General features: G+C 37.3%; 1 protein-coding gene across 6 annotated transcripts in view; it reads right to left on the bottom strand.

Annotated features, from left to right (window-relative positions):
- Nucleotides 1-216: 216 nt before the first annotated feature.
- WAPL (WAPL cohesin release factor) overlaps nt 217-27,895 on the bottom strand; it is a 151,580-nt gene continuing 123,901 nt past the window's right edge. For 5 of the 6 annotated variants that reach the window (XM_065639094.1, XM_065639093.1, XM_065639097.1 and 2 more), the window contains 14 exons: nt 25,284-25,436; nt 24,898-25,034; nt 22,750-22,861; nt 17,255-17,482; nt 12,305-12,416; nt 11,218-11,315; nt 9,546-9,622; nt 8,148-8,323; nt 7,714-7,829; nt 6,846-7,007; nt 5,370-5,577; nt 4,099-4,187; nt 2,958-3,053; nt 217-2,585 (listed from right to left, as the gene is read on the bottom strand). In XM_065639094.1, coding sequence (XP_065495166.1) covers nt 2,520-2,585; nt 2,958-3,053; nt 4,099-4,187; nt 5,370-5,577; nt 6,846-7,007; nt 7,714-7,829; nt 8,148-8,323; nt 9,546-9,622; nt 11,218-11,315; nt 12,305-12,416; nt 17,255-17,482; nt 22,750-22,861; nt 24,898-25,034; nt 25,284-25,436 — 1,830 coding nt within the window. In that variant the 3' untranslated portion in view covers nt 217-2,519. The remainder of the gene's footprint in view (nt 2,586-2,957; nt 3,054-4,098; nt 4,188-5,369; nt 5,578-6,845; nt 7,008-7,713; nt 7,830-8,147; nt 8,324-9,545; nt 9,623-11,217; nt 11,316-12,304; nt 12,417-17,254; nt 17,483-22,749; nt 22,862-24,897; nt 25,035-25,283; nt 25,437-27,895) is intronic. The other variant, XM_065639099.1, reaches the window with a different exon arrangement.

Genomic DNA, 27,895 nt, shown 5'->3' with positions numbered 1-27,895 from the left:
CCAGTGAAAAACAGAGCTCTACCTTCAGAATGCTCCTCTGATTTTTTTTTTTCTTCCCCCCCCCCCCTTTTTTTTTTTACTTCCTTTTAACAATTTACCTGACACTGCCTTCTTTCAGCAATCACTCAGAGGAGTGTTTCATTACATGTTAAAAGACAAGATATGTATTGAAAGTAGCAATTTTATTTGAGTTAAAATTATTTACAAAAACCCAAAGACATACTTCATGAAACTGGTACAAACTATTTTTCCTGCCGTTGGCTTTTGCTCCAAAGATCACAGCTGAGAAATACTGTATAAAATAAAAATAGGATTGGATTCAGAAAAGTACTCTACTGTTCTAATTTCCAATTGAGAGTATTTACACAAATATTTACAATGGAAAAAAGTTACTTTAAAACTTTAATTTGCAAGTTGGCCTCAAGTACCCTTTAATGCAGAGTTATTTGAGGGTCTAATACACAAAAATGCACTGCAGTTCACAGGGTGATTTCTCCCCGCACCCTCAAAAAAAAAAATCTGCATTTGTCAGTGCCTGACAATTAGTTACATTTAAAAAAATCTGTTAAACACTGAGGTAAATCAATTCTCAAACAATTACCAGTGTAACAAAGAAAGGTAGTTGTCCCTGCTTTCTCCCCTCATCACATTGGTATTTTATTTTGTCTTACCATCTCTCCACAGAAAACTATACAACCAAATTGAAATCCCATAAGTGAAAACCTCCAAAAATCAGAAAACTCGATGGGCAAACTATTCGATAATTTCTCCTGATGTAGATAATTTACAGACAGCTCCTTTCCCTCTAACAGTACTGAGATTTTTTTAAACAAAGGGGAATATAACCTCAAAAACGTTTCTAAGTTACACTGATACCCTAAGTTTTAGAAAGTGATGAGAGAAAACGCAAAAAAGTATGACCAACATAGGATTTTTGCCGCTAATCAGTTACTTCCTTACAGAATTCCCAACAATCTGCATTATCAAAAATAGGAAGACATAGAAGGCAGCCACTGTATGTAAAAAATTTACAGCTGGCACTGATACAAAAGCACGAGTTCTTCACTTTATACATGGAGATAACACAAGATCTAAAAGCAGGTTAGATTTCCTGTTATTTCCCCCTCATTATACATAGAACTAATATTTTTATGGCTTCAAGTTTTACAAATTCAATGGAATAACATGATGTAACTACCTATACAGGTATTTAAAATTGTCGATGAAGCAGATCTCAGAACAGTCTGCAAATATTCAAGACCACCTTAATAAAAATAATTACCAATTCTGTTGGTCTGAATAATGAGTGCAAGAAAAAATGCTAAAAAAATTTATGTATTTTCTGGGATTCTTTGTTCCACTTAAGTCTTCAAACACAATGCTTTGCTGTGAACTAGACCTCAGACTGAACAAAATCTTAGCTATATCAGCAATTTAAGGCTTTGTGTTGTATGCATTTAAACTTTGTCATACTACAGAAGGATGAAATAGAAAGATTATGTCAGCTGGAACCATTAATCCCTATTGATGTTTTAGCTTCTTTAAAATTCTTTCCCCTAAAACATCCAGATTCTTTGTATTGAGCTTTATAAAATACATCTTGAGTGCTTCCTTGAAACAAATTAAAACAGCATTTCAAAGATTTTGCTTATGAGAAGTGTAAACTACCCTGGGATTGAATATATATATATATTTATATATTTTTTTTAAACAGGGCACAACTTTTTACAGTTACTATTTCTTTTGTGGATAACATACCCTCAAATGGCTTTGTGTGTTTATGGGTTTGCATGCTTCTAGGAACTACAAAGTGTTATGGTCTATCAGTTTACAGTACATGGGCCATGATAGCTTTAGAACTGAGAAATAGTTCAACAACCTAATTTCAATCAAAACAGTATAAAAAATAAACTATCCAATCCTCACCTCTTTGGATTCCAACAAATTTTAAATATAGACAGTAGTTAAAATCACAAAAGTATTTAAAAATTTATATTTTATGATTTTGGAATAATCTAGTAATAAAAAAGCAAGAGCAAATTAAACTCAAATAGGAGCGGTGCTGCTGTCCAGAACTTCTTTATTAGCACATTTGTTTGATACCTCAGTAGCTAAGCTGCCTTTGCACCTGGCTGGCATGAAACAGTGGCTCAACAGTAAACAGCAGTTGCACTATCAGCAGCAAGTTCTTCCCCTTGAAACTTGTCACGAACAAAGCAAGAAAAAAAGATAGGGAGGGTAAACCCTGCCAAAAAATATTTAAATACTGCACTGCATCATAAACAGCATGTTGTCTTTATTTACTTTCCTCAGAACCTTTTTCCCCTCATTTTTGATAGTTGCAGATTGATGTAGTAACTGTCTTTTGGAAAATGCTGAACGCATGGTTAAGAGACCAGGTAGCCTTAAAAATCCGAACATGAACGACACAGACGAATGCTCTTGGTATATCCTTCAAGGACTTCTTTCATGACTATTTCTTTTGTCTAAGGGTTGCTCCAGCAGCGGAAGTTCAGGATCTAGCAGTGTTCCAAGTACTCAATCACCCTAGAGATAGATTTCTGGCCTGTTGTTCCAACAGCACACTGCAAAAGGTAACAGAAAACAGAAGTAACAAACAAGCATTTTAAAGACATCTTTAAAATATGAGAGCCACGCTCATTTCAGAATTCTAGTATTTAGAATGATGGATCAGTAAAAGCAATTAGGTTCAGGCAGAGGATTCAAAAATATTTTCCTGACCAGTCACAATCAAATGGAATCAAAGTAGCTTTATTCCATTTACTATCAAAATAATGACAGACAAATGAGTTTTCAGTATTTAAAAACAAAGCCACCCTGTGGTCCTCTAAAGAAACTGAAAATTGCTAAATGATTCTACAAATGTATGGACTATTAACAGAAAACACATTTACAAAAATAACTAGATACATTAATTTAAAATACGTATTACTTACAGTAAGATTCATAAAACTGAGAAATTTTTTGAGCATTTCAGTCATTATCGAGAAGTCCCCTTCAGGTAAGTACTCCCTCACAGTAGTCACATTGATCTAAGAAACAGAACAATCTCTTTTAATTTGGGAAATATTTTTCTAACACAGAACTATATTACTCTGCATGTGAGATGCAATAAGACAAGTAGATTCAAAGCTTAATTAAGATGGCTTTTGCTGTCGTCTCTATGATTTAAGTCCCTCTTAAACAGTACTCACATGTTTATGTTTCTAGGAAACACCAATTCCTTTTTTTTTTTTCCCCATTATAGATCATTACCACCATGAGACCTCCCCTGGAACTACAAGATTATCAAGAACTAAAAACCCCAGAAGATTTACTCTCCTGACATGGAATCTCCCTCTATAATTGTGAAGGGTTAAGAATTATTCTATTCACCATCACTATCACTTCAAACACTGAAATTGTATGGAAGCTAATCTGTCAAAAGGTACAGAACAGCATGTTAAATACCATTTCTGCCACCATGGTAAATTTAGACAAGCCTGAAGACAGGTTTCAACCTCATTTCATTTGAGCATGTATTTGACAGGAGAATTTGTGAAGTTCTCAGGCATTAGAGTTCCATATTTTTAAGTTTTAACTTCAGCTTTCTATTACGTATTTTCAGTCTGAGGCAATCATCTTCAACTACTACAGGCATACACAGTTTCATGTGATTTCAATGGAGGAAAAAATAAAGCAGACTGAGAAAAAACAAGTCTGATGTTAATTTGCTTATGGAAATTACTGAAAATTAAAGCAAGCTCTTATAATGACAGAACAGGTGAGACAATTTTCCTTTCCCTTTCCAAAGTAAATTCATTTGTTGGATAAGACTAACAGTGAAGGGGCGAGGCATGGAAGAGGTTAAATATTCAGTTCCAACTGTTTTTGATAAACATACTGATGTTCAGAAAATTTCTTTTGGGTGGAATACCTCTGGCAATTTTTCATAGAACTATATATATCAGTGTAGCTTCAGCAGTGAACTAGCTCACTTCAAACGCTAATTTAATAAACCCATTTCACTACGACAAACTATTACTTCACTAAAAACTGCATTGGACTTAAGAGCAAGTTATCGACTTATTCCCTTACCGGACTCTCTTGGCAGAGACAGCCCAGGAGCAGGGCGGTGTAGGAGGCCACAATGCAGTCCTCCATGTGCTTCCCAGCGTGCTGAAGAGCTGCAAAGAGACAACCGAGTGTATTGTGATCGCTAAGCAGCTGCTATCTTTTACTGCTTCAAACACAATCTTTCATGATCGTTTTTCAGAATTCTTTTTTCCCCTCAAACAAAGTGAGTTTTGGACTGAGACTTCAGAGACAAGAATCAGACAAACTCTGTACTTATTAACTCAGCAGCACATTCTTGAACAGAAAAACTGTTCATTCACTTTCAACTCATTACCTTGTGTAGTATTCTATTAATTGCCATTTCAATGTGCAAACGGTACGCTTAACACACCGAAATGCAAATTTAAATGTTTCATGTGATACTATAAGCCAGTAAGACTTCCATCAAAAGAAGTTTGTCCTATTAAGGATAACAGATACAGGACTTTTTGCTAATGACTCAGTATTTTGGGCAAATCACAAATAGCTGCAGACACCAGTTAAAGGAGCTATAAAGAGGATGAAGGATATAAAGCCAGGTTGGAAAAAGTCATATACTGCACCTACTATTAGATTAAAACACTATTAGAAGCAATACACTGCACCTACTATTAGAAGATTAACTAAGAAGGACTGATGTTTTAGACCTGATGCATTTTCCAGAGACAAACTACAGAACTTGGCTTAGAGATACTCAAATTCCTGGAAGAAACTACCGAAGATGCAGCACATCAAGGCATTACACAGGTACCTGAGGTATCACTGATGAAATGACAAGAACTCAGACACAAAGGATATGGGGACAGAAGCAGCACACACACCAATAGGGATGGGAGGAAATAAACTTAAAAGTAGCATGAAACAAGAACAGGTCACGATATCCTGGAAAACAAAATCAAGGCAGGTAATGTTCAAGAAGTGTTTCAGAAGAACAAGATAGAAAGCCTAAAAGCCATCCCTTCCAGAATAGTTCTTACACAGAATGTCCCTAAAAAGCTGTGGTTTTTGTTTTTTAAGGAACGGATAGAAGGTACTATTAAGAAAATAAAAAGTAGCATAACTTCTTCCACTTCTCATGCTGCAGCTCTGAACTGCTCCTACTTATGATCTGTAACGGTTTCACCTGGGGGATGCACTGAGGAAATCCCAGCCCAAGAGACTGCATGTGGATGGGAAGCAGAGGACAAGGTGGGAATTTATGCAATTGCAGAATTCTTTGCCTTTTCTGAGCTCATGGCAACCAGACAACGTACCTTTATTAAGATCAAGTTCTTCATCGTCTTCTTCCTTCTTATCTTTGTCTTCAGTGCTATCTGGCTTTTCTGTGGAGACCCACTGTATCTCCCCACTTGTCTCTTGCCATTCCCCACTCTTGTCGTGCTGAGCAGTAGGAGCTTCTTTAATCAGTTCATCCGTCTGGCTCTCGGCCAGCTGTGCCGCTCGCTCACGCTCAAGAAATAGCTAATGGGGAAGTTTCAGGAGAATTTCTATTATAAATTAAACCCTAAACACAATGAATTAATAATCAAAAGTTTATTTCCCCTTCACAATTCACCCCTTAATACAGTTAGTCTTCAATACTTTTCTTCACAATAGCCTTTTCTTCTTCAAAGGAAAATATAGTTTATCCCACCAGTACTGCTGTGCTCTACACAAGAGGCCTCTCTCCCTCCCTCCCCAGTGCGGCACCAGTTGCAGGCTGCTCTTGGGCATCCTAAATGTTTAATCGTTTTCTTTGAGACACAGCCTGAAGACTGAAATTCACCATGTTCCTGTCCCATTTTGTCCTCTACCAATTCTCATTTTCTTTTCATGCAAGCTATTCCCTCTCGGCTCTCTTGGCTTTTCCCTTGATATGTAAAAAGCAAAAATTTGAAAAAGTAATTTAAAATGACTTATCAAGGATGTGATTGAATCTGCAATCTCATATTGTGCACTTACATCTTGTGAATTATGTCTCAAACCATACAGCTACCAGTTTTAGATATTGCTTTGCTGAGCTGCATACATTATTTATTATTTTCTTTTTTTTTTTGTCTACTGCTGGTCAGTTATTTCACATAGTTAAATAAAAGAACTGCTAAAAAGTCCATAAAATTACCTGAATTGAAATAAAAAAGGCTGTTATTTCATTTCTTTTTTTTTAAAATTTCAGTTTGCATGGTGGAAGCCATTCACCAAAATTATTGGTGGACTTTTTTGAACAAGTTAGACAACACAACATTTAAGAATGCTGTTTCACATCCAGAATCATTACATCCATATTTTATTGCTCTTTTAAAGCATGACACTTATTTTTTTCTTAAGTTGCAGACTCCCAAAAAGGTTGTACTTAAAAAAAACAATCTATGGAAGAAAAGTATGTAAGACAGGAGTAGCTTAGAATTTTTACAGCTGGTTTTAACAAAACTAGAAGAAAGACATTTAGGAACAAGAAAACTAGAAATAAACCGTATAGGAACAAGAAAGCTTTATGGAGCATTAGAGCAGCCTTTAGATGTCTGTAATAAAGACACCGCTGTCTTTTACCAGGAAAGCTGTTTCTGTAATGGACAGCACTGAAAAAGTCAAAATTGTGAGCAGCACCCCTCTTCCCTCACTATGCTGTACTACTCAAAATACTAAACAGAAAAAAATTCTGACAAATCTTCATTGCTGAGTTCTCCCTTCCCCCTTGACAGTCCGATAATGAGAAATGGTTACCACTACAGGAAAAACACATTTCTTACCTGCACTAAAGCCTGAACAGCATCAATCTGTCCAGTTATCTTTAGGCTCTCATCTCCTTCTCCCATACAGAATGAGTCAAAAGAACAGGATGTTTCCATATTGACAAGACAGTGCCTGTTCCGAGCACTGTATTCTACAAGATTGATCAACAGACCCAATCCCTGCAAGAATTGGAGAGTCAAAGAGGATTACACACGTTAAAAAAAGGATCATTTAGCAAAGAACATTATCTAGATAAATGTCGTCTTTGTGTGTCATATTTCTGAGGATAAGTAACTTACTAACACACCTTTATGAAACAGTTAGAGGGATCAGGATCTAAAGACATATGAGGCAAAGCTGAGATCCTGTATACTGGAACTTGCATGCAGGAATCTCTGTTTTTCCAATTCTGGACATTTTTAAAGATGAGATTTCATTTATAGATTAGGGATTCAAGTGTCCAGCCTTCACCTTCTTTTCATAAAAGGCCCTTCACATACATCATTTCACAGTTGCTCTTTAGGCCACACAGACCCATTTTACATAAGCGGAGATAAATTTGACAAAGCCTTTATCTCAAACAATAACATCCACCGTATTTCTAAAGTTGAAAAGAGATTTGAAAATTAGATAATTCGCAGATTTAGCTAAATCTCTTTGTTCATCTAGCACTGCAGTTTTTCCCACCAAACACAGGGGAAAATGGTTGGAGCTCAAAACCACACGATCCTTACAGAAACCTCCTTTAAATACCTCAACTAAGTGTGTGTATATATATATGGTCAATGAAAACTGTAGAGGCGGCTCCCTAATTTGGAGCCAGAGTAAGAAAAAGCACAAGGGGACAAATCGTTTTATGTTAATGTAACAAATACAACAGCTTACCAGCACCCGAATATCAAATCTCTGTTCTTGAGGTAGGAACTTTGGAACCTGCAGCACACAATTCATAGCTGTGCCTATCAGACCTTCCTGTTCACCTGTTTTTGTACTACCCCATTCTGTAAACAAAAAAGAGTTTTGAGGCTCAATTTTGAAAATACTCGTTTTCATAATCATAAGCAGATTGATAAAAACCTTGTAGCCCTAAAGACAAATGGGACTCTCTTAGCCAAAGCACGCGTCTGAACACTTAATACTTGCAATTACTCATCCAATTTGCAAAGACAAATTACCGATTACTGAAAAGCAGGCATCTACCATATGTAACTACTGCATTCCACATAGAAAAAATGTAATCAGGATAAGGAAAGGGTTCACATTAAAGTTTTATCTGGTGCTTTAACACAGAATATGCAAAACTTTTGGGGTTGTTTTACCATTATCATTTGTCAGGTTGAGCAAGACCCCAATGATGGCCCTCATGCAGTCTTCCACTGCTTTACCCACGTGGTTAGTTACATTCTGGTGAGGCAGAGGCTTATTGTCTGGTAAACAGATACTGTCTTCAGCACGATTATATCGCTGGATTAACTCCTCACAATGCTGCAGTGCTCTGCAGGGAGAAGATGCAGAACAAAATTACCTCCACAACATACAGGACATTCCACCTTTATAGTCACTGTACCAGGAAAAAACCTCAAACACAGAGCTTATGCAGAATTTTTCTGACACCCAGATGCCCAGTCTGTAGGGAGAGATAATAAACTTATAATCTATAAAATCTTTTATGAGTTCAACTCAAATTGTGAAAACAAAAAACAGGAAAGCTTTGTGGCTTAGAGATTTATCAGTTTGAGATTTCAAGAGTGAAAGTTAATTTTTCTTTCCAACTTCATCACATGGTCTTACAAAAGGTATCTCCTCTCCCTACAAACCCAGCCTCTCATATCCTCTGACCATCTAGACAATATTATTCTAACAGTGTTGTCTAAATGTTCTCTTTTCTTTCTTCAGAGCTATTTCCAGTTTGCAAGAAATAGATGACATATGACGTCCTAGCAGTAAAATCTTCATAACAGTACTGGACCACAGGCATGATTCTACTGCATGACATTAGTTTGATGTTAAACTGGCAACACTGATTTCAATTACAAACACAACTAAAAATGTCAAAAATATCTATTGGTCTAAATAGCATAGGAAACTGTGAGGGTTTTATGTGTTCGTTGTTCTTGAATTATTTTTTTAAATTTAAATAAATACTCAAAATATCTAAACTACAACCATGAAACTATGCTTCCAACGAGATCTGCAAAGTCAAATTTTCAGCTTAATTTGTTCTCTTATGATGAGCAGAAGAAGGATACAATCTCTGCCAGTCAACTGAGACCTCACCCAGATTGATAAATGGGTTAGAGATGTTTGTACAAGCGTCTTTGCCAGGGAGAACAGCTAAGAATAGAATTTCACTATTTTAATTCTTAGTTACACTGTCAATTCTGTTATGCTCCATTTCAGTAAACGTTTAAGCATAATGAAAACACAATAAATAAATGTAGCTTCCCAGTTGCCCTCTTCTGTGTTCATATTAAATTGGTACAGGAGGAGATGAATCCACAGTCTGCAGCTTCTCCAGAACCAACAATAGCAGCACTATATATTGGTAACACTCAGGTAGTTACCAGTACCCTCACCTAAATTAACTTTAGCATTACTTCATGAAAAGCAACAGTGGAAATTGTGGGTTTTTCCCTCGTAGAATCTTCTGGTATAATATTTCCCCCCCGCTATCACGTGCAGTGCTCTGCAATAAAGGTCTTTTTGTTATAACTTACTTAGCTGAGGAGACTATGAGTTGTGAGTCTTTGTATGCTATCAGATAGCTCTGATTTTCTGGATTATGCACAGTTACCTAGAAAGAGGAGGAGAAAGTAATATTAAAAATGGGACTTTTTTCCTTGAAAGAGAACCATTCCCTTCCACCACCACCCCACTTTATTCAGTTGCACATTTCTTCGTTATTATCCAGTGTAAACCTTCACTTATTGCCCAGTATCTCCTTGGAGTTTTCACCTTGTCATGAGTCATATAAAATTGTGGCACTGAAGATAAAACCATCTTCCCTGATACAGTAAGTGCAGAAACTGTGTGGCAGAGTGTACTGCAAGAGCAGAACCCTGAATCTATATCCTGGGACTACAGTGTCCTAACGTGTGTAAGTGTATATGTGTATGTAAATATACATAAAAATACAACACAGAATACAATTATATATGTAATGTTATTTCTAGGACTTTACATCGACTCCACTTCTGAGAGCTTATTATACATCCAACCAAAAAAATTAAGTTTTTCCTTGATTACCTTGACTGAAATTCAGAATCAATTTTCAGAAACAGTAAAAGTTATTCTCTATATTTGCATTATTTGGTGTGTTGATTTTTGTCATCTCTCCCAAGTTCCTAAGGATCTTACTGCATCACAAACCACCCTTAAGTTCAAATTCGAATATTCTACCACTAAACAAGGCTCTTCTGCTGTTGCTTGGAAATTCCATCCATCAAATATAAAAGCAGAAATTGGACCTGAAATTTCTTCTCTCGCTGTTCAAAAGGGAGGTGAAGAGCTAAGTGCCATTAATTTTTACACAGATACCCCTGAATTAGTGCTTCAGCAACTGTTCTTCTTTCTCAGGTTTTAGCTTACTTTTCCGCTCTTTGAGTCTGTCCTTCTATTTCAGTGAAGAAAACAAGTCTCTGCTGTAGCTATTTACCCTCTAACTTGGGTTTAAGATGTTCATTAAGATCCATTGGCCTGTACTCTGAACCCGAACCTTTCTGATGCCCACACCACTCTTCTGCTTGCTTACTGTGTCACAGCACAAAGAGGGCAACACCAGTAGCAAACATGAAACTCGGGAAGATAAGGCCTTGTAGAGAAGCATATGCTCACAATTTCTGTCCATTAAGCTCTACAAAGGCACCGTGTTCAAAGTTCTTATCAAAAATAATCTACCATCTCAATATACATGCTCAACTGATTACAAGACTAGTTTGATTTTCAGGGCAGCTTTTTCTTTCAGCGCTTAGCCACCCGATTGTTTGAAAGTATCAATTCGTAAAATATATGTCAATTTATTGCTTCCAAGAAAACACTGCTTCTAAAATGATCTGTTATTACTAGACACACAATAGAGAGTCAAACTCATGCCCCAAAAACAACATCCATAAACAGCACCTTGTTGTAGGAACTTAAGAAAAAGCATTACGTTACACTCAGTTATTCTTACCAAAAAGAAACCTGCAGCATTTTACATGCATGCAGAACGGTAAAAGAAATTGTCAAACATTCCACAAACCCTGATAAAGATCAGAAAGCTAGTATCTTCTATAAAAAATAAACATTATAGTGTTATTATGTAAGTGTATATTGAAAGAATGTAACAATGAAAAGGCCTGTTTGACAAAAAGCGGTTTTCAGAAAAGTAATGCAACTGCTCATACTCACACTTTCTAAGACCCGTAAACATCTTTCTGCACCCCATAATGAAGCAACCAATTTCTCTTCATCTTCATCGCTGCTTAGGTGATCCACACATTCTTTAACTAAACAACAAAAATAAGGTGTTTTCTGCTATCAGTAAGAGGTCTTCAAAAGCCAAGAGTACAAACTAACTACTCAGAGAGTTGTTATCAACCTTGCTTTACACTTCATAAAACTCTAACACTAGGAAACAATCACCAAGACATGATCAGCATTCAAAGATTTTCATTTCTCCAAGTAAACTAAAAAAACCCAAACCCCACAGTTCTGGCTTTACAAGTTTGTGATTGTTGCCACAAATTACCTATCTGTATATTTGATTTTCTACTGACAATGAAGAGATTGCACAGCACGACTGTGTTCCTTGACTGTAATGCACTGTTTTGAAGGAGAAAAAAAAAAAGAAAAAAAAAAAAGATACACAGCGCACACTCTCCCCACACTTTATAAGTCTGAAACAGTGTCCAAGTTGAATGTTTTCATCTCTTCGATCCTTCCTTTGTGCACCCCTCTGCTTACTGAAGACCAAGCTTTATTCAGCTCAAGAATTCACTTCAGAAATGTCCCATTTCCTATCTGAGAGATGCTGATCCGAAAAACCTAACCAAGATATATCTTTAAAAAAAAAAAAAAGAAAACAAAACCCCCAGCATTTCTGCTTGAAGCACTGACTTCTTCTGGGATATTTAGTTAAAATATCAGGCCTGAAAATAATTCTAGAAGACTGCAAAGGAGATTTTCCTCTAGAATAAGCATGCTGTATTTGTGTGCTGTACAGAGATATGTAACACAATAATCTGTTCTAAGCGTAAGCCATTTTGATCTCACACATTATACGCATTCTGTTTAACCTTAAAACTACTTTCAATCCCACACGCAACAATTAAAGTCACTAATATTTTCCAGTGACTTGATATTTAGGTACTTTATTTTTAACATTGCTGAAAAACACATTTCTATTTTTAACTACAGAAATGAACATTAAGAAAAGCAAACATCTCAGTAAGATTCACTAATTTTTCACACTGTCAAAGCAGCATCTCCAATATACCTTTATCTACAATATGATCAAGACCACCTAGAAGTCGCAATTCTTCTTTAAACCAGTCCCCAGCTCGTTTGGAGGTGAGAGACAGTAACGTTTCCATTGCCAAATGCCCGGTCTGAAAGAGTTAGATTCCAGAATTAGTGAAATAATTATACGCAGCTGTATCCGATCTATCAAATCACACAAATACACATCATATAAAAAGCACAAACACGGAAGTACAGGCTCTGAGTAGAAGAACCACCAGAGGGAGCAAGAACGGACTGAAAAATATGCGTCTTAAAAAATGACTTAGTACCGTAAAAAGGTACTTTGCATTTTCAACTTTTTCTTGATTTTATTAATAGTCTAGAAACCCCAGGCAGCTCCTTTCATCTGTTTCTCTTGCTATCAAAAGAAACAAGTGGAGGAAGGAAATGGACAAATCAGCCAGGCAGGAGAAAACCCAAGAAAAGCCACAGCGAACACTGCTGCTCTGTCTCCCCAAGACATTTGTTCTGCTGCTTGTAGAATACATTTGATTTTAATGTAGGTATTTTGTGGTTTTAATTTTAAACTCTTTGAGGATAGAAATTAAACAAAAACACTGTATAAAAATCTTACTATATTTACTTTTGTTTTTTAAAGAGGAAAACATATCAAAATTCAACAATAGCAAAGATAAATTTACTCCCTGCAAATGGAAGTTAACAAGATTTTAGGTGATTATCTTAGTTAATTCCCTGCAATGTTTTTAACCAAACACCATTTATTAACTCATGACTATAACTTGTTTTTTCCAAAGGCTTCTCATAAAAGGCAAGTGTTGATAATAAAACATATATACACATAAATTTACACCTTCACAAAAGTGACCAGTATAGACTTCTGTAACATCCGGAAAATGCACAGGCAAATCTGGCCTACTATAGGCTTAATAATTTCATATATGGTACCTAAATACAACAATGAAAGGTCAGAGAAAAAGCCATAAGATCTCATTAAAGCAAACTGAACTTAACCACTCTGGAGTTGTGTTCCCTCCTTGACACATTTGATTAGTGATGCTTCAAGGAGGGCGGTGCTGACTCCGCGCTGTGCAGCACGTTCCGGGACACCAGTTCAAACCTCAGCACCTCCCGGGAACAGCAGAACTCACCAGGCTGGAGGGAACACCCCTTTGTCTTGGAAAAAACAAGTTATAAATTGTCTGAGCCGCCCCAACATCTTCAGCTGTTTTCCTTGTTTTCGAAATATTGGTTTCCAAGGATGAAAATAAAGTTGAAGACTAGTCTTCATAAAGAAGAGTAGCCACCCAAACCTAGTTATTTCTGGTTTTCAGGAACAAGCTGTGCAGCACACTGTCACTGGTAAGCACAGAGTTCGGAACAGCATTTCTCCAGTGGAAATGGAAGGGCCCTTGGGTCATAAAAGTGTTGGGGGGCGGACACAATAGAACACAACAGCGGCAAATCTACAATAGGTCCATCCTCCCCGAGTTGGCAGCATCTCAATTCCCCATCACTGAGGAAAGGAAGACAAAGCTGCAATTACTCCTGCAACTGCTTCACCACCCGGGAATCTGCTTATTGTCAAGAGCCGCTCACCCAGCCTTCCCACAGGAGGGAAACCAAGCACACTTTGTAACAAGTGTTCTCAGCTCACCACTGGGAGATACAAGATCCAAAACCTCACACTTTTAAAAACTGCAAGATAAAAAAACATAATGCTAAAGGAGATGAGGATATTTTAAGCAATGGATGGAGAACTTCCCTTCTGAAGCCAGCCAAATGAGAAAGCGTATTGAGGGAGGAGGGGAGAGCACCTGAAGACGGCAGCTTGACAGAGCCCTAAACTCTCCAAAGCTTCCCCATCCTCTTCAGATGACTCCTGTCACTTTCATAGATTGAGCTTGAAAATATTGTAACATGGGTGTCTGAAATTATGCATAACCTAAACCAGATTGATAGAAGCTGGTTAAAGTCTCCTTAGAGATCTTAACAGCTACAAATGATTAATTAGCTTCCTAAACATCTTCACCATGAAAGCTCAAAGGCCACACAATATTTAAAATACGGTGCTTAGTTTTCTGCCAAAGGGCAATAAGACCTCAAAAAACGCCAGGAGAATATAATTTGATATTTACAATACTGGGCATAAACACACTTTTTAAAAAATAAAATGAATCAAATCTTGTAACCGTTCTGCTTTTGAGAAAAGTAATCCATTCTATCCAATTTTTATGTCAACTACTATGAAATTCTAACACCAAAGGTTCAAAATACTTAAGCTTTCAACCTTATACTGAGAGTGAAAAAGCAGAATAACCTCTCTCACCAACCGAAAAGAGAAGTCACTTTGGAAAGTTTTCGTTCTGATTCTACAGAGAGGAGGCAGCTGCCAGCATCAGCCAGAGGGCTGTGCTGACTGACAGGCAAGTGCCATTTGCTAACATGAAGGCAAAGTTCTTATCACCTTCTAAGACAGCAAAAAAATCTGGAACAAATTCAACCCACTGAGAACTCCTTTTCAGTTCTGGGTTTACTACTTTTTTAACTTCCATAGGAGTCTAGAAAACTCCTTCGAACTCCTGTTTGAGTACTCAAAAATTCGTCCAATCTAGCTTCTAGATAGTCACACAAACAACCTTGTCTGTGGAAAGAGACTGGCAGTAGTGATCATCTTTGTTTGATCTGTGTAACATTCAAAAAAATGAAGGTGTTACCAGTTGGGCACAAACTGGAGTTATCAAAGCACCTGCTGCAACCCTTCTGTTTCTCAGTGGATATGTCCGTGTCTGAAAAAGCACAGATCTTTTCTTCACCCCCGGAAGATCTGCATTTTTGCTAGAGTTTTCTGCCTGTCGTCTGGTACAGAGATTACTTCTTATATCTCATGACAGATCTATGTGAAAGCAACTTCATCTTCTATATATGAAGTTCATTATTGTCTCAACTTACCATTGCTACTATCATAAATTGGAAGAGAACCTAATCATCTCATTTGGCTTGCATATATTCTCTAAACAATATATAGTCTCTGCTGCTAGATGGTGCAGCTGGGAGGGAACCAGTTTCCATATGTGAGTATGCAGTATTCAACACATTTACAACAGCTCGACATAATTTTAAGAAATAGAGATGCCTCAGGAAAAAAAAAAAAAAAAAAGCTGAAACTGATAGCCTGTGATTACAACTCTTTACTCATGGGCAACTTCCTTGCAAGACAGAGTCCCTTTTAATATATCCTCTCCCTTTAAAACCCATGCCTAAGAACCCACAAGAACAGACTTCCAGTTCATGAAAAAGCATCATGCTAGCTCAGATTATAACTACAAAGAAACTCCAATCGGAGACAGTGGTCTGTGTGGCTGGATGCTTTAGCAATGAGGAACCTGCACCAGCTGTTCCGTGCTTAATAAAGGGAGCTGTCTTACACATTCCAGTGCCAAAGATATCCTGGCACCGACAGCCTGTGAGCTACGTGAGCTGCCTGTGGTGCCAAACCAGCACTGAAATAAGACACTAATTATACAGATTCCTAGTTGATCACCACCTAGAGAATGAATTTCATTCTGTGTTGATATCTTCAGATTGTGTCATGGGAATTGAGAGAGTAAGCTGAAAGTGGAAAAAGCAATCTCAAACTCCCCTCTTCCTTCACAGATTTCCAAGGCCAGAAAATCCCAGCCCTCTACCTGCAGGTCTCATAGGTCAGTAGGAAATAAGCCTACAACCAAAACTCAAACAATTCTCCCTTGTCACCACAAACTGATCACCAAGGTTAAGAATTACGTCACCGATATCATCTTCCTCCCTCAAAATTCAGCTCTTTCTACTGCTACATAATAATGACTTCTCATACCAACTCAGCTATCTGTTCCATAGCTAGAATTTTGGAAAAAAACCCAAACCAAATCCTTCCTGAACCGACAAAACAGTCACAAAAACTACAAAAGAAAATGCCAGCTCAACAAGACATATTATCGTTTAATCCAACCTAAAATGGAATACAACTGCAGATTACTAGCAGGAGTTGAAACATTATAAATCAGAAGCTTCTCCTGTTGGGTGTAAGTATTATGTGAAAAATGGCAAAAAGCTAATGAGAATCTTTAAAACATTAAAAGGCTATTACAAGATGTTAAAAAGTTAGGATCATACTAATATCTGTTATACTGAAATATGGTGAAAGCAAAACCACATCACTAATTTTTGCCATCTATGACCACTCATCTAGTCAATCTGTCAGCAATTCTTTAAATATACTCTTTCAAAAAGCAACTTGCAACTTACCCTTTATTTTTCAAGATAGCTTGATGCTAGCACCAAACCATGACCAAATTTATTTTTAAACAAAACCAGTTCACTCTGTTGCAGCTGAAGATACATTCAGAAAAAACACGTATGTTTGAGAAAGGAAGGAAAGAAAAAAATTCAACCACATTTATGGTAATCAACAGATCTGCCACTGCACTTTGGGCAGAGAGAAATCAGTTTCTGTAGGATGCTTTTTTTTTTTTTTTTTTAAATGGGAGAACCTCCACTATATTTTGAATTTAACACACAATACTCTTATTCTCATGTAAGAACCCCCATTCTTTGTGAATGCATATATAAAATTTGGGCAAAGAAACAGAGTCAAATGATCGAAATGTGGTCTTTATACACATGGCTATTTAAAGCGTTATTTGTTTTTAATTGCTACCTTTAACTAGTTACCCTTAGCAGGAGTGAATGATGAATCAGACAGGTGAAGAACATCAAAACTCGATCCTACTAACAGCCTTTTAGAAAGGAAATTTCAAATTTAAAGAAGAAAATACTCGCAGTGCAGTCGTATATACACGGAAGGTACACAAAACATCATGACTCCTTGGCTGGGAGAGATGAGATTAAGGATGATACTTACAAGTTCCATTTTATTAAGCATTCCACTACTGTCATGGCTTTCAGATAAAAGCATGATACCCACCGTGATGTTTTCAAGATCAAGATGTTTGTTGTGAACCGTTTCACACAGTCTCCGAATTTTTTCCTTAATTTTATTCATGTCTTTTTCATTCAGCAGCTTGGCAGAAGAAGCATCTTGTTCCAATTCCAAAAGCCGTATCATCAGATCTAGACTAGCTCTGTCTAAATCCATGTTCAAACGATCTCTGCTCAGAATGTACATTAGAGCTGCTGTACAAAGGGACAAGTTCTTGGGTTGAAAGAGGAAAGAAAGAAGTTTTTAGTAATCATGTTAGGCAAACCTTTTACAAAGTTTAATAAACAAGCTGAAGATTTATGAAAGAAAAAGCCTGACAAGTCCCAATCTACACCAGCATTTGCATGAGCATTTACTGTTGTACATAGACTCCTTCTAGCACGTTGCTAATGCATTCTTCTAACCAATACAACTGAGACATAAATCACTTAATACATTTACAAAACCCTAGTAGAAAAGCAGGGTTTTCTATTTTAAAGGGACTCTGTGCTGCAGACAGAATAAGAAACAGAAATGCCAGTAACACGGTATTACAGAAGAGACAGATGGCAGAGGAACAAAGTGAAAAAGCACAAGGTACATGGCAAGGTAGGTGAACATTCTGGTTCGATGAGATAAGCTGCTGACAGCACCAGAAAATACAGAGATCATGGGGACAGTGTTGACATGCGAAGGTGAAGGGAAAAAAAAAAGCACGCTTGGTGGCATACATTTCAATTCTGCCAAGCAGGTCCGTCAGTCAATAGTTTACCCAAACCTTTCCAGCATAAGCACACTTAATTTCCAGGGGAGTTCTGCTTTTTTGGAAGTAGGCAGAGTACAAACCAGCTTCTCCCCTACCCCATTCCCATCAGTCCTTAACAAGAAAATGTTATTATCTTGACCACCCCTGTCTTACGCAGAATCGGTGTACAGGGTCCTCTTACTGCCCGAAGAACTTAAATTTAATCTTTGTGAGGACCCAAAAAAGCAAAGGCAGAAGGTGACTGTCAGGAAGGGACAAATGACAGTGAAGAGATCAAAGCTATTTGTCGCTAGTGCTGGGAAGTACAGCACTTGCACCAAGAAACCACCTGTCCAGGTGAGCTCCCAGTTATGCTACGGAGGAGAAATGTTCATGAGAACTGAGTTGTGCAGGACACAATACTTTCAGAAATGTTTGGAGGTATCTGAAGGAAAAAAGAGCTGGTGGGGGGGGATGCGGAGAGGTGTGTGTGTGTCTTACTGAGTTCAAGTCTCAAGAGTCAACATGCTGCACGCATCTATTCCATTTTTTAATTTATAAAATAAAAATTGAGAAAAGTTTAGTTCTGGGATGTGCATGTTGTAAAGCCCAACAGGAAAGAGCAGCATTTCTGTGTCATAACAGATGAACATCTTGTTTAGATTTCAGCCAACCACCAATGCAATCATTAGCTGCTTCCGTTTATTTTAGAAGTAATCATCATACCTGGTCATACTAAGTAGTATCAGCATTTCCAAAACAGGATTAGGCAGCTGACAGTCTATCAAACACTATGTTAAAACGCCTTCCTGTCTGAGTCAAGGAAACCCTCAGGTGAATAAAGACTAACTACCAAAGGCACATTTGGAACACCGAAGGAAGCAAGAGCTTCCAAATCTACATCTCCTTTCAAGAACACAACCAAAACACAGGCTTAGTTAAAAATAATAATAATTAAAAAATCTTAGCTGTGAATATCACTGCTCCAGGCCCACCAGATAAAAGGCAGGAAGCAATCTATGTGGCTTGTCTACACAGACAGGGTATACATTGTTTTCACTTAATTTCTATTAACTTTCTCCAGTAAACCTTGCAATTTTAATTACAGAAATTATTTACTCTGGATTCACTTGCTACTGTTTTAAACTCAGAAATTTCAGGTTCCTAGAAGAACACTCTGTTCCTTCATAACAGCAGTTATTACAAGAAGACACAGGAGCACATGCATCCCAGAGAAACCAAGTTTGCTCTGCTAATGGTTGTTCAGCCATCGTGGGATCTAATAAAGCAACATCTATAAAGAACCACTTCCTAGTGACCAGCATTATCTAGGTGAGCTCCCTGGTAAAAACCAAAAAAAAAAAAAAACCCAAAACAAAACGAACAAACAGAAACACAAAAAAACACCCCACAAAAAACCCCTTAATCCCCTAAAGGAGTTTCTATCAACTACAAACTATGCACCTTTTAAAAGAGGGAAACTGCTGAATTTATAATCTGGGCTGCCAATATTCAGGCATTTCAACGAGTCAGAGACTGTTCTTAGATCACTACTCAGAAATGCTTTACTGATACTCCAAAGTCTGATAAGGGCAATCACACTCATTTTGGACACCTCAGTACCAAGCCCTGGCCTGTCCCAGGCTCCCTTCTTTGAATCCAATTGACTGTTACGCAGAGAGCGATGGTTCTCCCGCTGCGTAAGCTCTGTCAACACTTCCCTTCAGAGCTTCCACACAGGTTTTGAGATAGTTAAGTGTGATCAGAAGGGACCCAATCAGGGGATTAAAACATTACACGGAAAGTTTCAGGCTGCAAAGCTAAGAGGAGCAGGAACGTGTAACGAGAACAGGGTTCCTGCAGCAGCGTACATACAGATGGCAATTGGGCCAATAAGCCTCAAAATGCTGATGTGCAGCAGGGAAATAGCGATGTTGCAAAAGTAAGGACCTCAAACATGAATGGTGCTTGTAATGTGGGACAAACCTGCTTCAGCTACAAGCTGGTGATCCAGGTTTTCTAAAACTCATTTTTCTCAGTCCCTGTAAGCAAGTGGGTTTAATCTTGAATGCAACGACTCTACATTTTGCTCTGATCTTCTGTAAGTGTTACACACAGTCACCCATGTTGCCTGAAAGCTCTCCCATGTCCTATCATACACAGAATTCCAAGTTGAGAGTGAGGGGAAAAGGCTTAGTACAACTCAGTTTTGATCGATATCCTAAAAAAACCTAAACCAAAGAACCGAAGAGCCCAATCAAACCCTCACAACCCCATCCATATGGACTGCAGCAGTGAAGCTGTTTTCTTGGGTGGGCTTCCCCCCACTCCTCCTTTCTATTCCTCAAGATGCTTAAAACACATTCTGCTCCCAAACAAATGTCAAGAGGAGAAAAAAAGTAAAATAAATAGAATTTGCTCTAGACAGAAATTTTGTGGAATATCTAACTATTGAGATGCACTCCATACTTTTACAGAATTAAGGAAAACATCCTAGTTGAACATATACTTGAGAAACGGCAGACCATTTACACCCACTCTCATCCTTGTCTTCCCTTGCTTGTTCTATTTATACTCCAGCTTGTGGGAACAGATGGTTATTTTCTAGGGTTCAGCACTGCATTTAATGCACTTTTTTTTTTAAATTATTCACATGCTGAAGACATTACAAAACCACATTTCTGTGCTTAACTACTGACATCTATAATGAAAACACAATTTTTATTTTAAAAATTAATAATACTCCAAAACTTTAGAGCATAGCTGAAGAGACAGTCAGTTAAAAACTGAAACTGTAGCTTAAAAGCCTATCTACAAGAAAAATTCAGTGGGACAAGTAATTTTCATGTAAATATTTTGGGGCATAGCTCATTAAGGTAACTAGTTACGTTTTCTTTGCTGGTTAAAAAAATACCTCTGCAACTGCTATTTTCTGTTTTTATGGATATGTAGAAGTCCCCTGTTTTCTCAGTCTGTTCCACTGTATCAGTGCTGTGAATGCAGTACACGCTCATATTTGTTTCCATTAGCAATGCCATTGTGGCAGCTTTCCTATCACCAGAATACTTTAAAGAAAATACTTTTTTTTTTTTTTTTTACCCCCAGTCCTTACTCCTCTTAAATGGATTTGAGCCACGCGAGCAAAGCCTAGTGTGATGTATTATTCTTAAGCTACTTTGAACCAAGATTTAGTGGAGAAATTTCTATGCATTTTGAACAAGTTAAAATTTTAGTGAAATAATGAGTGAATGCAAGGGTAGTATAGAAAGGCAGCAAGCTTCTACAGAGAAGGTCATTGTTGAAGCATATACTGTCAGTAGTTAGAGCATATACTTTAGCATTTTTAAATAGTAGTTTGATAAAGCAGTAATTTTCTAATATTGTGTTAACCTGTACTAAGAACGCACTGTAGCTATATGAAAACATTAACTACCATTTTTTTCCCGACAAAAGGGAGCATTTCATCAAGTATACTGAAAATAGTGAAGATAATCAATGCTTTTTGTTACTGCAGACTAATAATAGCATGTAATTTCCTTTTGAACTATATGTGCTAGTTCTTTTGAAAATGAAGGAATAATGGTAACTGTGAAAAGACAGCCAAAAATACACCGAGCAAGCTCGTACAATTTCCAGGGAACTGGAACTGTCCTCTGCAGATCTCCTGCAACTCAGAGGTGGCGACTGTCCTAACTAGCGTGGCTGCACTTCATTTATTTCTAGTAGCACTTGGCACTATTTTGACAGTTCACAATGAAGCACTGAACCTGGTTCCTATGTTTTACAGTTAGCCACTGTTAATTTTTTAAGGAGATGGAAAATACGCTATTATTCTAAATTAGTTACTTAAATCTCTCCAGCTTTTTTCCCCTACCCACAGTATGATGTCAAATACAATCTCTTAAATGTCTGTTTCTGTGGGTACAAAGTTTCCTTCTGCATTGTATGTCATTCTTCTAGATCTATTAAATAAAAGTAATAAACCTGATTTGGTATACATATCTACCACCCATTTCAAGTAACATTTCCTCTGTTCAGCTTTTGTAACAATACCCCAAGGGACAGATACCCCACAGAGGCAGTTTCCAACAACCGCTGGCAAAATACTATCACCTGCAAGAAGCGTTTTCTATCACAGCTGAATGGAACTTGTAAAGTCGATAAGAAGGAAAACCCAAACTGCTACAGTTTTTAACTCTTGAGTCATGTTACCGTAAGAAGTTAAAATTCACTTTTCCCTGTTTTATCACAAAACACTGCACACACTCAAGGCATCCTACAACTGAAATTGCAGCACTGCTCCAAGAGATAAGCACAGGACATGAAAAATGCCCCACAACAGCCACAGAATTCACATACAAGCAAGTCTGGAGATGAACACTTAGAACCACTTTAAATATAAGGACAAAGGTTTCCTTTCAAATGTATTTTATCTGAAAGAAATTACAAATACAACAAAACAACTATTAAAAAAAAGCTTAAGAGAAGATATAAAATTGTAATCCAAAGCACAGTCAGTTTTTTTAAAAAGCTTTTTTTCCAAAAAAATTTCGAAACCCAGAAGCACGTAACAGTAGAAGGGGAATTTGTCATTGGAACACAGCCGCTCTTATTTTTCATTTCACAACCGATTTCTCAAATGGAGCCACTGATCCCGCACGTAGTGGATGCCCCACCTTGAATTATGCGTGAATAAAATTCACGCAAAGTAGACAGGTACAATCAAACTTTACTGAAATACCCAGTGTCTCCATACCTGATGGTGCTGGGAATCATCCAGCGTTTTGAAAACCATGGCTACCATCCCATGTGCTCTCAGGTGCATTCGGAAGCTGGGCATGGCGCACTTTGTCGCCAAGCTGATTACACTAGAGAAAATTAATTCTGGATTAGAACAACTCAAGCGAACAGAGTTACAAACAAGGCAGTTAAACAAGTCTACGAAACGTGACTGACCATGTACCTCAGACCCTGACACACTATTGGGATGTTTCTTCTAGAATTTGTGTAAGGCAAGTTTGTAGTTGGTGAACAGAGCAGTAATTTATTCAACAGTTGCTTGCCAGCACCAAACTATGTCTGCTCTTTTTTAAGATTGGCTAAAACCAGGATTTGAAAGGGTACCCTGAACCTGCTTCTTTCAAACAAAAGTTGAAATAATTTCAAATAGTTAAATTGAAAGTAAAATGTTCATGGATTAGGCACGAACCTCTGATTTAGAGGCACAGGAGAGCTTATTATGGATCAAGGCATTATCAGAAAATATAAATGTGAGCTTCCATTGTCATCTAAGTTATCTATCTAATTGACTGATTACTCCCGCTCATGCCTGACAATACTTCTACCAAAAAAACCCAAATATTTTTTAATATTTATTGCCACATTTCTGGTTGATGGATACACTATAGATTTCAGGAGAAAATCCGAGAAATATATTAGTCTCATCAGTGATGAGCATACCAGTTCTGTTTTAAAAATGGAAGTCTTCCCCTAGTTCTATAAGTGAGCTGTCTGCCATTTCGAGCACAGGGCAACATAGAGGCTACTGCTTTTATATATATTAATATATATCTTATATACTGCTTTTAAATGTGGAGTAATAAGGGAATCTGCAGTCGAGTCTCTATGACTACTGAGGAATCATATCATAAAGGATCCATCAGGTATGGCCTTTAAAGAACAAGTGGTCTTTCTGTCTCCAATCACAACAGCGCCAGTCAGAGCTTACCTACCAGTTTCTGATTCTTTTACGGCTATTCCTATCCTTACACACTGATTTCCTTTGGAAAAATACTTTTCTTTTAATTTGTTAACTGAAAGAAAAAATGTTTATGGTGTTTATACAACTTACATTCCATATTAATTTGGAAAGTAAAAAAAGTCAGTTTAAGATCTTAGGAAGTTTGCCATATGAGCAAATCAAGTGCACTCAACTTGTGTAACACCCCTAATTGTCATTATGGTATTAATTTATTCTTATCATAATGCACACACAAACTGGATAATAAATTCCTTGTGTTTATACTCCAGCAACAATATCCATTGCTAGTTTTTGAGCAACATGAAGAATAAATTTTTTAAATAGCTTTCTTGAAAGTATATAAAGCTTTTTCTCATCCACAGTCAAATCTCAAGTAGTGTTCTCATCACCTGTCTCCGTGGAATCAAGTTTTTCCTTCCCTACCATTTTAGTTTCGCTAAATAGAGAAGAAAATTTACAAGTATATATTAAAAAAATGTGGTTAGAGAACATTATTCTAATTACCTTTATGTCCAGGGAATGGACACCAATATTAAGTCAAACTTTTTCAAAGCAAGACTAACATATTTTTTTTTATGCTAACTTTGCAATAATGTGTAACTTTAATACTAAGAGTGCAATGAGTAGCTCAAGACAAGTTAGGGAACCTTCCAATTAATATTGAGGCCACAATATTTCTAGTGGATGCTAGCTGTGTTCTTTCTCAACAGAAGAGAAAAAACAGGCTGTTGGAGCTTAACAGTATCTCAATATTACGTTAGTTCTAGATTATAACCAAACTGTCCAGTATTAGGGATTTTATTTTAGAATCAAATTTTGCATTAAAAAAACAGATCAGATATTGCACATAAGATTGCACTAAACAAAGAAAAGGTAGCAGAAAAGGGCTTTTTTAATTTATAGCAAGGAAAACAAGTGTATTGAAGATGTCTCTGACTGTACAATTTTCTATTTCATCTTCCTAGTCATACTACTTTTGATTATTCACAATATAGCATATTATTTTCAAATTTTATTCTTTATAGCAGAAGCGACAGGTAACTATCCAAACAACGTTTTAAAGCACAGTCACTTCACTGACGAATATTTAATTCAATATCTCTTTGAAATAGAAGTTCAGTGTTTTATATGAAGATATCTTACCTAAGGCAACGTGTGTTTAGGGGCTGATTGCTCTTCAATCCACTTAGCAAGTACTCAATATCATCTGTGAACTCTTGATTTTCACCAAATTCCACTACATCATTGAAGTGCTTTACATGCTGAACAACAGTGTATAACTGGAAGAGACAAATATTTTGACCTAGGTAAGTTGCTCTTGGGCTTGATTATAACCTCAAACAAGTACAGTTTAAAATCTATTCAGTTTTGAGTGCAAGGAGACATTAAGAAGTTAATGAAGGCCATTCAACTATTTAGACCAAAAAACAGATAAATAATAGGAAAGCCAAATTTCATTTTGACACTGTTCCTCCAATACTTAGGATTACCAATAACTCTTTATTTAAAAATTTGTTAAGAATACTTACTTCTTTGTCTTCTTTCCTACATTTCAATGCAGTTACTATCTCTTGATAGGGCTGAGTAGGTATTGTCACAGTTTTTATCACCTTGGGAGGTGGTGCAGGAGCCTTAAAAACTCCATCATCTTTATGAATTGCCTCCTTTGAAGATAGCCTTACCTATTAATAAGAAAGTGCTAAAATGGGCAGATGTTTTGAGCATGTAAACATACACTAAATACATCAGGAAACAGTACAGGTGTGCAATTGTCAAACTCACATTTTGGGACTCCTTAGTCCTTGCCTTACACTACAAAGATGTACCTAAGCTGTGTGATAATGTACCTAATCTTAAAAAAAAAAAATAAAGATGTCAGAAATTATATGCATTTTTAAATACAAAAACCAGTTCTCAGTAGTCAGAAAAGCTCCAGTGGAATTTTTAAACTAAAATAAGAAAAAGAAAAAAGTTCTTTACACTAGTTCCTTAAGCTTCAGGGTAAATCAACCAACCAAGTTCAGTGTTTAAAAACTATGACTTGTTGACACAAGTATCTTACCCCCTTCCACTGGAGCTCCCAGGACTGACCAAGGCGGTTGTTCTGCTGAACCATTGTGAAGTGCACTGGGCTGGACGCGAGCGCAGCGTTGAGCAATCGCTGCCCCAGCGCAGCCTGGGCTGAAAAACTCTCTGCTCACTGTTCTCATCTTTAATACTGGAGGCTACCCTGCAACGGTACTCAGGGTGTAGCTACCAGAAAGCCACCCTCGCCAACCTCATACTCCAAACTGTGTTTTGCCTGTAGGTAGAAGACTACCAATGTAGACTTTGTATCACTAGAACGAATGGCCACAAAAAGAAGAGAGGCACGGTGCATGCCTCCATCAGGTGGAGTACGCTCTTGTAAATTCATGGTACTCTCCGTACACTGGCCTTATTCATATTTGCGCTGTTAGTATTTTAGGAACAACATGTTATAGCACAAAATACAGCAAAATCTATTCTGAACTTACAACAGGTAGTAGAGAACTTGATGTTAGGTCTAGAATAACTACTGACAAGTTTCCAGCCATCTCAGACAAGTGTTACAGGTTTTTCCTCTACCTACTCCTCTGTATTAGTTTGAGGCTACTATAAGCTTAAGTGTCAGCTTATGTTCAGATTACTTCTTTGGCACAAATTCAAACGTGAAGACAAACAACAGGAAACAAGGCATACAGGAAAAAGACCTCCAACTGTCAAGTGCCAACACCAGTGGTCATTTACTCACCCTCAGTCTCTAAAAATGTACTTTGCTTCCTTGATTAAAAAATTGAGAATTTTTTTGAAGTGTGACTGAAAAAAATTAAATTAATATGCAGGCATAGAGGACGCATTAACTGCTACTCAATCCAGGGGATATTTTGAGAGAAAGCCTTCTTGTGCATTGTATGTTAACAGTCAAAATTAAAATATAAACCAAAACAACCTGTTATATTAACGGAGTATTCTTTACGTGCTGCCTCTATCAATGTGCAGCACCTCAGTATTTGTTCACTTTGGCTCCAGCAGCAACATGCTAATAAACCATCCTGAAAAGCTGGTTTAGAGCACATACTGGAGAACTCTGATCTTATCAGTCTGTGAACACAGGAGATGTGCTGAAGTTTCTCATCCAAGTCTTGGTTAACGGCTTCCCCTTCAAAGCACATTCCAAGGGAGCTTTGAGAGGCCATAAGAAACAGTACTTGGCGTAAGCAATTTGCCTGCTCTGGGCTTCTCACCATAAATCCAAGACAAATTTACTCAGATTTGCAGGTATGAAATTTCTACAGAAATTAAAGAGGCAGGATCATCTGCACAGGGATTACTGCTGAACATTTGGATCGAGGCTTATTTATCTTTTAACTCTTGAATCTTAATTATGCACATGTAAATCAAGGTTAAAAAGTGACTGAAGCAACTTCAGATGTACATCATAACATGAGGAGCAGATACAAACAAACTCCCCTAACTGGTTTGTTCAGCCAAGCCTCTGCCATATTCCTCAATTAATGTTGATGGTTCCAGTTACAAAGAGGAGGTTTGACAGCAGACAAAATGGCTTGTCTGAATATGAACGATCCAGACATTTTGCCAGCCTGAAGAGGATTTAGTCAAAGTCTGTCTGGGAAGACTCAAACAAATCTGCCTTTAAGTTCACTATCAAGAGTACTTCATAAAAAAAAAAAAAAATCAGTATCAACGCAAAGATTCAGTAAGCAACAAAAGCTTTGGTTCAAATGCACATAATTTAAATTGAGAAAGGCATTTAGGAGAAATTCAGGACCGAATTTTTGGCTCTCTCCTCAAACACTAGTGGTAATGGTTATTTTGAAATGAGTCGCGCATTTTCCTGGCAGTGTAGTTAACAACGAAGGAACCGAAGGAAGGCTGTTCAGAATACTGTGAGGATGCAACCAAAACCAACCATAAAATCAGAGGAGCTAGTATCAGAACACCACTCACACAGGTGGAATTAAAAACAACAAAAAACAAACAAACCCCACCAAACCTAAAACTGGTAACAACAACAACAACAAAAGCTGAAGACTTATCGTTGCAAAAATATCTACTTTCTGATTTTCTGTTCTCAGGCAAGTATTGTCAGCAAGGCAGC

The sequence above is a fragment of the Caloenas nicobarica genome, chromosome 7 (genome assembly GCF_036013445.1).
Source record: "Caloenas nicobarica isolate bCalNic1 chromosome 7, bCalNic1.hap1, whole genome shotgun sequence".
NCBI lineage: Eukaryota > Metazoa > Chordata > Aves > Columbiformes > Columbidae > Caloenas > Caloenas nicobarica.
This window is presented reverse-complemented; position numbering and strand designations above follow the sequence as displayed.